A 10,877-nucleotide genomic window follows, 5' to 3' on the forward strand; every position below is an offset into this window, starting at 1 on the left:
TACTCTTCACAACTAATTTATGAACAATTTTCTATCGTAGTAAAGCGGAATGCATTTTGCGCATCTGTGCATTTATATAGATGTAGGAAATTGCTGTAATGTCTCTAAATATTTAATCACGTTCGTGAGTGATTTGCGTTTATATTTCCTTGTCGATTCTACGATTAGAGGAAACTGTTTCAGTTCAGCAGAATTTCTGAAATAATTGAAATGTGAGAGTAAAGATAAAATATGAGTAAAAGTTGAATTTATTTTCTCATTTAATTTGGGATAACCTCGTTCGATAAATTCGAATTAGTTTAAAATTGTTAAATCATTAATGAAATTGATCAGGGATATAGAATTAATCTCATTATTATAAAAAATTGAAACTATCGATTATTGATTATATTGGGAGTACAAATTAGTTCGGTCCATTTCCCTAAAGACAGATCCAGCTGTTGTGAATGGTTCATAGTAACAGCTGATTTTGACGGTTTCATACAAAAACCTTGATTTTTATTGTGTTTGAAATGTCGAATTTTGTGTTAATCAACCAACATTTGCGGGAGGTTTTGATTTTCTGCTTTAATTAAAAGAAAAGTGCGGCTAAAGCCCATCGAATGCTTGTCGAAGTTTATGATGACACTGCTTCAACTGATAAATCATGTAGGGAATGGGTTCAACGTTTCAAGAATGGAGATTTCAGCGATGAAGACAAGCCTCGCTCTGGACAGCCAAAAAAATTCGAAGACAAAGAATTAGAAGCATTACTCGAAGAAGATCAGAGTCAAACGCAAGAGGAACTTGCAGAATCATTGGGGGTAACTCAACAAGCTGTTTCTGTACGATTGAGAGCCATGGGAATGATTCAAAAACAAGGAAATTGAGTGCCTTATGAATTGAAACCGAGAGACATTGAAAGGCGATTTTTCACTTGCGAACAGCTGATTCAAAGACAACAGAGAAAAGGTTTTTTGCATCGGATTGTGACTGAAGATGAGAAGTGGATGTTCTACGACAACCCCAAGAAGAAAAAATAAATCCGATCAATTGTTGCCATCGACCTCAACATCAACACCACGGCCAAATATTCATGGTTCGAAGATCATGCTCTGTATCTGTAGTAGGACCAAAAGGATCTTGTTTACTATGAGCTGCTGAAACCTGGTGATTCCATTACGGGCGATCGGTATCGGCTACAATTGATTCGTTTGAACCATTGCGAGAAAAACAGCCGGTATACGAGCAAAGATATGATAAAGTTATTCTTCTTCTTGACAACGCTTGGCCTCATGTCGCTAAAGTCGTAAAAAAATATTTGAAAACGCTCAAATGGGATGTTTTACCGCACCCGCATTCTCCGGACATTGCTCCTTCTGATTATTGGTTGTTCCGAAAGATGCAGCAAGTCATCGGTTCACTTCTTTGAACAAAAATCGAAAATTGTCTCCACAATTGAATCGCCTCCAAAGACGAGTTATTTTTTTCGAGATGAAATTCGAAAATTGCCTGAGAGATGGGAAAAAGTAGTAGGCAGCGATGGACAATACTTTAATTGATCTGTTCATTCATTTTGTTTTGAAATAAAAACGGACCGAAACTAATTTGTACGCCCAATAATTAAAATATATTTTATAATTTTAAATTCTTCGAATGTTCATTTATCTTTAGAGCATTTTTACTTTATATAGAGAAATACTGTTATGCATATTTGTAAAATATTGTGTACTAGCAATTATAAGATAAATGGTAATAATGAATAGAGAACATGAATAGTGTATAGTAAATAATGAATAGTGTAAATTTATCTTTATCATCGTTTGTCCAGAGATTCATTAGTACAGACGAGAAACTGCAATAATACAAGAGACTGTGTTTGTCTACATGCTTACGTTTGTTTAATAAAGCGAATGTGACAGGGATTGTAGGTTGTCGGCTGCTGAGCTATCTGTCTTTCTGTTCCTATCTTTTTAAGCAGCTTAAAAAATCGAACGTTCCATTAAGTTGAACATATGAAGCTCGCTTCTTTTTATCTTCTCTTCCTTTTTGTGGTTTTCATTGATTCCTTGCTATTAACTGATACTATCCTATAGATTATACCGCTGTCACAAACACCCACCATTGTATAGTGGACCACTCCCTTTGTATCGCGATTTTCCAGTGCATGTCAGATAACAAAAGTCGTCAAACAAAGTACACGTCGCAATATCGACATTCTGTAAGTAGGTGTATGTCAGTTTAACAAAACGAATCGGTCAAACGTAAATTCTAGCTATAAGTTATAATAACAATTATCATTTAAACTTTGATATCCTGAATATTTCTTCATGTTTTTAATGTTGTATTAATTAAGCGCAATGTGTTTTCAATATAAATTTATCATGTCTTTTGACATTTCGCAGTTTTTAGTTACATTTTTATGTCTTTTTTTCTATCAATCTTTTCAGAAACATACATTTTTAACAAAAAAAAAATATTAAAAATGTATAAGCGAGACCATTTAAAATAATGTAATAAATCGATAAAAATGAAAACTTACTTCGAGGAATATAGTTATAATCCTTGTTAAGCAAAAATGTTCTTTTTTTTTTTATAACTTTTAAAGTGTTAGAGCCTGTAATTTAATAGGACGACAAAGAAGAGATTTATATGAATATTTATTTTTAGAAAAAATAATAAAAAATCAATAGTATTTGAGGTGTCGATGTTTTACTTATCGTTTTTAGATAATATTAACCAGATAATTATCAATCTAATTATTGTTTTTAAATAATATAATATTAATCAGAATGATAGCTTTAATCAATACGTACTAATGATACAATTATAAATTACAGCTTATTCTGCTTTCTCTACAGCATTCGCTTTGATGAAGATCGAACAAACGCGTGTGATGGAGGGAAAAAGTTATGATGGGGTCAAGTGTCAATTCGTATGATGAAAAAAAAGAAAAGAGAAGGATAGGAGTGGACAGTCTGGGTTATACTCGCCGATTGTTCAACTTACTCGCTGTCAATCCAATATCGCTGATGGAAACGAGCATGATCGGGTTCGCATGGTCATCGACAAGACTGGACGACCTTTGATTTGAAGAACTTTAATCCGACAAGGGTCTACGCATAGACCCTCGAGCTGAACGTAATCTCGTTTACGGCGTATTACGATTCGATCAATGCCCGATTGTGCCCGTTGAAGGTAAACGTCGCTTTCAGCTGCTCCCGGCCGTATGCCTCAATTAAAAGCGAGAGACCTTCTGGAATCTCGATTATAGCCCATTATAGAATAGAGCTTATCGAGAACTCCTGGAGAATTCGCTTTGTCGATACTATTGCATCGGTGTATTGTATCACGAGAAATACAGTAATTCTTGTTAAGCAAAATGTTCTTTTTTTTATAACTTTTTAAGCTGTTAGAGCTTGTAATTTAATGGGACGACAAAGAAGAGATTTATATGAATATTTATTTTTAAAATAAGCAATCAAAAATCAATAGTGTTAGACGTATTGAAATTACAGTTTTATTACAGTTTTATAGAACTGTATTTACAATTAAGTAGATGAGATTCAATTAAAGTTAAAGTCTTTCAGAGATAGAGAAAAAAAATATTACGAATAAAATATTCAATTTTTCAATGGATTTTTTATCTCACATATTCGTATAACTAGTATTAAAAGATTAAAAATTACATGGAATTATCCAAAAATGTAGGAAAGAGATTCCAAAAATACTATTCGTTCGAAGGAATGCTAATCCGATTTTATCGAACCTCGATGTCCAATGCAAACAAGGAGAGTCCCAAATTGCAGGTTAAAAAGCGTTTACCGGTAATTCCATGACGATACGATTGGTATTTTCGATTCCCTTCGAAAGTCAACAAAAGAACGCAGTCTTTCGTCTATCGAGTGGAATGAAACGAACGGGCTGGAATAGGATCGCGCAAATTGTGATAGATATTGCTGTAGTTTGCTAGACTTGCGATTGAGAGAAACAAGTTGTTTTCTTCGCGCTTTTTCGTTGCATCGTAGTGATATATATTTACTTCTACGAAGGCACCGTTGGTCTCTGTAATATTTCAGATGACCCTTATCACGCCTACTTTTGAGACTTTTCCCAAATTCTCCCAAATTCTGATGAAAATAAACAGGCATGAATGCCGATCTTTTACGTCAGTACTTGACGAATTAATTATGTCGATGAATTCTCACGGGCCTGAATCGTGTCCTTTGCGAAGATTTTCGCAGCGCAACTAAATTTGTTTTCTATCGAAATGGTCTCATTTCAAGACATTTCAGAAGAAGATGAATTTATCTATATTGTATTGGGTCAGTTATTTATGGAAGCTTCTTAATTCTAGGTCATTTGCAACATTTATGATAACTAATTTAGCTTTCTTATTCGCCAAAAATGTGAATTATATTTTCTTCTAAAATATGATGTTGTTTTCTTTATATATGAATGTAATGAAAATAAATTTAATTTATCATCACGAATAAGAAATAGTATTTTGTAATTAAATTTACATTGATCTTAAAACTTTAATTCTTTATGAATAATTAATAATTGCAAATTTATTATAAAAAATTGATTTCAGTCTAAGTTTAAAGAAATAATTAGCGAAATAGTTAACGAATATTTGCTTTATTAAAATATGTAAAAATAAGTTATTATCGGAAAAAGATAATTTTCTGCTTATATATTGTAAATTGTTTCTTCTCTTTTATGATAGTAAAAATAAGGAGTTATAAAAATATTTTAATTTCAAAAGTAAAGGGTTATAGTATTTTAATCTCATACTAAAAAAAACTACAAAAATGTGCAATTCTAATTTTTAAGCTACCGTGAATGATTGTAAGTGAAGTTTCAACTTCAGAGTGTTTCAACTTCATTTTAAGAAATTATAAATGCAATTCCAGCTTCTTATGCTACTAGTACAGTAAAGACATTAATAAAAAATCATATTAAGGGTTAAATGACCTCAATTATGTGATCCACAGAATTATGCATTCGCGTTCAATCCGCGCGGCGCGTCACAGCTTTGATCAAAATATAGTCTCCAGAAAGAAGATTATCCCTCAGTTCGATGCACGAGCGATGACACGAACGACACCCGGTTTACGATCCATCGATAGGCTTCTTCTGTGCAAAGGAACGTCAACATGAAAACGGGCGTGAAGGGGGTACAAGAATCGACAGACAGGTACATCTACCCTCTCAGGGTTGCGTCTGACGTTGATAACGGCCTTGAAGAGCCTAAACGCTCAGCTAATCACGTAATGGCGTGTGATGCGGGCGAAACATGATGTGCCCCAACTCTGGAAAACGTATGTGCTACCATTTTCTTACGAAAATCAGAAGTGCCCTCTTCGACAAATAAAAATGCCTTCAGAAAACAAATCTGTTCTTCGGAAAGAAGCAAGATCTGAAATCGCAAGAATGTTATGTTTTTTGATGGAGACATCACTTACTGTCACATGAAAATTCCTACAATAGGAATAGTTACAATAATCTTGTGACACTTGTGCTAACATGTGCAACTTTTTTCGCACGTATTTCAGTAGATAACTGTTGGAATTTACAAGAATTATCCGAATATTAAAAAGTATGAAATTGTGAACACATAATGAGTCTTTTAAATCAAATTATCAGAAAAAAAATCGGTTAAGAATAATCATAAAATCTATAAAGCCTAAATAAAGCTCAAAACATTTAGTGTAACTTTGAAATAGTAAAAAATATATACTAAATTGATTAAATAATTGTTTAAATAGCTTTTGCAAAAATTATATGTTGTATTGATATGAATAATGAAATTTTTGATTATCACTTCCTTTTTAATTACTACTTGATATTTCTTCTTCATAAAACAAAGCAAATTTGCTTGACTTAGGAGATGTATGAAATGTTTTCGTAAAATTATGCTTTACATATCGCAAATATCTAATTCTCACTGTATAATTTCATTTATGTATCTTATTTATAATCTTATTTATAATTGGATAGTGATCAGAAATTCTTGTAGTTATGAGCAACACATATATATTGCAATAAAAGTAAGTAAATAAACAAATATTTGTTAAAAAGCAAGATATTTGATTTTTTTCTTTAAATTTGTTTCTCCTTATTTCCTTTTTAATATTAAATGTAATTTTAATATCAAATATAATTTTTATTATTAATTTCGGGACATAATGATATAGAAGTAATATAAGTCAATATTTTATACATTGTCTTACATAATCTATTTAATTTCCATCAAACATCAATTAACCAGTTAGTGTCGATTTATTTCATTTCAGTAAATTGAAATATCATTTATCAAGATAGTTATCTTAATTAACTCAAAGATTTTTTGTTAATCCTTTGAGGGGAAACAACATGTTATTGCTATCATGTTTCATATTTATGGAAAATTTTTTTAAGTAATGTAATGTACAACTATATGAAATCGATATACATGTACTAAAAATAATAAACTTATTTCAATAATTATAAAGAAATTTAGAATATTTTTACTGCTAAGAAATATATAAGCCAGAATAAAAAATTCGTATCTGGTATAAACCAATTTTCAAAATTATGTTAGCGTAAAATTCGATTACGAATTTTTTAGTAAAATATTTATTTCAGATTTTTCAAAAATACATAAATTTGTAATTTTATTATATATAGATCACAGTAAATTATATATTTGTAAATCTAAAATAAAAGAGATAGAATATCATATATTTCTAATAGCAATATTATTTTCATTTGTTTTATTAGGTATTTGAAAAAGGTATTTGAAATTGCCAAGATTTTTAATAATAAAGTCCAATAAAAATAAAGAACTCCTTACATCTAATTGAATTTGATGTCAATGGCACGATTTAATTTAGAAAATTGTGTGTATTAGAAAATAAAAAAAGAAAATGAAAAAAAGTGAGAGTAAAATGAAAATATTTCTTTACAAAACTAATGTAGCGAAGAAAAATCAGAGTTTGGGACACGTATATACATACATATTAGGTGTGGGAAAAAATTCGTAGCGTAGTTTTTCCCGTTATATCTAACGGGAAAAACGCCACGAACTTTTTCCCATACCTAATATTACATACATATTATACTTTCTCATTTATCGCGCGCGATACTATCGTTGACAGTCTAACATCGCACGTTCGCTTGATGGTTTTCTACAGAGAGCCATTCGGATGAATCGTAAAACCTTGCAACGTTTACAACGGTTACGTACCTTATGAACATGTATATACCCGTGGGCTCTAATGCCCTGGAGACCGCTTTCCAGCTGGCAATAACTGTAAATTTTTGCCGAGCTGTGAGCGGAAGTCGAGGATCCGTGGCGGCCGGCGGCGGCGGCGGCGGCGATGAGCCATCGTTTCCGGCTTGATTGCGCGATTTCGTGGTGGCTAGTTTGCTAAGTTCGCAGCCCATGTTGCGGCGGCGAGTCTCGGACGCGACCCCCCGAGTCGCGGAAGACACTAACCGAGGCGACCCACAACGGGGGATGATCACCACCTCGCGTCACGAAACCCGTAGACCGCGCGGCAGCACTCCGCGTTCGATTTCGGTATTGCTTCCGCTTTCTGCCACTTCCGTCGAAGTTCCCGCCGCATCGACGAAAACGAGAGATTGCACTATACTGTGAGAACAAAAGTATATATGTATATACTGACGATATATCGTTGGAGATCGATGATGATATGATGATGAAGACTAAACTCTGGTTTTTCTCAAATCGTAAATCGGCAGTAAAAGTACGCTCAAATAATGCGTAAATTATCCTAACAGCTTCCTCATCTGCGAAATCTTTACGTTGTCTTGTATTCCTGAACACAGTGCACGTGGTCGAAATTCAAGAAATCTGCGTGTTTTTGATAAAGTCTGTCGCGTCAAGTTTGTTAAATCGCTAAGAACGGATGATCGAAGCGGCTTACTCGCGCGAACACTTCGTGGCTGATACGATTGACGAAGTGCGATTCGCGTCCCTGTATTTCTTCGATGTACTACACGATCTCGACGGGAGCACATGCGTTTTAAAGCAAATCGGCCATTTTGAAACTGATCATCTGCGAATGTTTGTTCGCCATCATTTACAGTACAAAGATAAGTAAGGTAAACTTTATGGAAGTATGTCCTGTTCTCGCAAATCTTGTCACGTATCCGATGTATTCCTAGCGTGGGCATATATTTATCGTTTCTTATGGTTGAGAACATGTGATGATTCCACGTTAATCTATCTCCTCCTCTTATTTACCGTGTCGCGGTTTGAATACGCTTCTCCTCGCGATTATCCTTCATTTAAGGTTTGCGTATCCTTGCTGCTCCTTTTGGCCTTGCCAAGTTTTCTGCTCGGTGAGTTCATTTATCTAGCTTCTTCTCGCCCACTTTCCTCTCAACATCAATCTCAACTCTGCCAAATATCTTCCTTTTTTCTTTTCACCAAGATTCCTACACTTTATTGCTTCCAATTCTAAATCGATTTTTCTACCTTTAACGCTCTATATACCAGTATATGTTTTCTTTATTTTCTTCGGGAATACCTGTGTAATTGTCTTCCTCCGACAATTCTGTCCAATTTTCTACATCTTTCCTTTTCCTTTATACTCTACGTTTTAGTCTACAAGATAGTCTTCGTTATCTCGTTTTGTTAGTATTTATCCATTTGTAACTAAATTTTCTTCACTTTTTGTCTTGTTTATCAGATTTTCATTTCACATTTTAATTAGCCGTATTTTGTCTCTCTATTTTCTATCCTCCTTTACTCCTCACTTTCTCTTATGATCCCCTTTTCTCTTAAGATCTGTATATATTTATTAAGCGTACAAGTGTCTTGTCATTGTTTCATGATAATAACTCCAGCTCCTCCTCTTTAAAATCTCGTTAGGCTCGTTAATTTCTCGTAAATTTTAATGTGATATATCTTCACGTATCCACCATTTTTACGTCGCTTGTCTCTTTAATTATTCAAGACTTACATCAATTCACTTCACTTCCTCACAAAGTTTTCGAGTGTGCGAACAGTCACGGCTCCTTGAACACCTTCAGATTCCTCGATCTCCGGAACATTAACTGCAAGCATACGACCGCGATTTCATTTATCGAACAGGACGATTGATCGATCTCATTTATGACGAACACTGGCGCGACAGAAAGTGACAGATCGAGAGGAAATCGAAGACGCGCGAGATAATTTAAAACTTCATTTGCCACTTTATATATTAAATGTCGGTGGAACGACATTTAATATATAAAGTGGCAAATGAAGCTCTCGGGTCGCTGCTTCGTTGATATAAACGTGCTATAAAAATAATTTTGTATTGTAAATCACGAGATATCTATTTGCGTTTTGCAAGTTTTGTGGATTTAGTTTTTGTGGACTTCGATGCTGTATATCTACAATCTGTATATCTTCAATTTCTATATATTTTAAATTCGAAACTACTTGTTATTGGATGACAGCACAAAAAATACATCGCAACAGATTTTTTTAAATGGCAATAAACGCGAGAAATAAAATATATCAAATTTATATTTTATTTTTTATTTGTATTTTGCTTATTATCTATGTATTCTTTAAAAGTACTTAATAGAGCTGCGGTATTTTTTTCTTTTTTTTCCTCCCTCAAAAATATAGGTGTGCATGAAAATAATTGTTAAATTTTATAATTTTATTTGTGCTGCTATTAATTAAATAAGATTGATTTAAAAAATTAAATTTCAAATAAAAGCAAAGCAATGTCTATAATCAAGGAAGAAAAAAGGTTGTACTTTTAATGAATACTTTTAATTTAATCACACAAAATCTATTTGCAAAAATAATAAATGTCATTTCATCTTTAATTAGTATTTTTTGTTCTTAAAAGTATATCTTCGATATGTTGATATGATGTTCGATATGAGTTCAATTGTTGCAAAGGTTTCCGAAGTTTCATCAATGCCACGAATGGCGTGGCACTTTAATTAGCGTAATGGCGGTATCAAACTGGATCAACTACGGAGCAAAGGAACAAAAGAGAAAATCTTAGCCGACAAATCTTACGGAGTTGAAGCGTTTTAGACTTGGAACGCTTTCAAATGGAAGAAACGAAAGAATAGAGAACGAACGATGAGGTGGAATTCCGGCAACATTGATAGAGGAATTTTGAGGGATCTAGAGGCAACTACAAATTCATCTATGTCATTGCTCTCCGCAATTCAGGAAGAGTCATCAAAGAAATGTAGAAAGCAAACGATATCGGGGATGTACAAGACGAGAGAGAGCAACGATAAGTAGATAGAAGCATAATAAGGCAGTCAAGTATAACCGGAAAGGAGCAAGACTTTCTTGTGCGCTGTCCTGTTGGGGCGTAACTTTACGTTCGAGTTGTCCGTCCTCGTGAAACATCGAGCGTATCTCAGTGTTGATAAATATCACCAATAAAGTTAAACGAAGGAACGTAAGAAGCACGCACGGATAACTTAAATGGCTTTCGAAGTTCTCGATGCAAAAAGTAAGTAGCATCTCGCCAAAGCGAAAGTCCATCACAGGGAGCAGTATGATGCTAGTAAATGTCGACCTTTATTGCTCGACTTTTACAACCGCATGCTAGCTAAAAGTAGATAGACATATATCTACTATGTAGCACGTTCGCGAGTAATTGTATTGATTCGAATTTTATAGGAAAAATTTTTGATTATTTATACGATTGTTAAAATGTTACCGTAAATGCATAATTTTGTTTCTTGGAATGATGAAACCAATAAATTCTTCTTATTTGTTTATTTTTTGTGTCTGTTTTTTATTTTTTTATTCCTGTTTACTTGATTATTGTATGTATTTGCAATTTTTAAAAAATATTTCTTTTAAAACTAATTAATATGTAAATATATTTATATAATAATATATTTATATAATTATA

The 10,877-nt window shown here is 33.2% G+C and overlaps 1 protein-coding gene across 2 annotated transcripts in view; it reads right to left on the reverse strand.

Moving 5' to 3' along the window:
• LOC108686061 (neuroglobin-like) overlaps positions 1-10,877 on the reverse strand; it is a 74,273-nt gene that overhangs the window by 31,593 nt on the left and 31,803 nt on the right. Inside the window, exon 1 of one of the 2 annotated variants that reach the window (XM_018191127.1) lies at positions 7,211-9,037. The exons of the other annotated variant lie outside the window; for it this stretch is intronic. Within the exon in view, the coding sequence (XP_018046616.1) occupies positions 7,211-7,410 (200 nt within the window). The 5' untranslated portion in view covers positions 7,411-9,037. Of the gene's footprint in view, positions 1-7,210; positions 9,038-10,877 lie in introns of those variants that run through there. 2 annotated transcript variants of the gene reach the window in all.

Source organism: Atta colombica, unplaced genomic scaffold (assembly GCF_001594045.1).
Source record: "Atta colombica isolate Treedump-2 unplaced genomic scaffold, Acol1.0 scaffold163, whole genome shotgun sequence".
Lineage (NCBI taxonomy): Eukaryota > Metazoa > Arthropoda > Insecta > Hymenoptera > Formicidae > Atta > Atta colombica.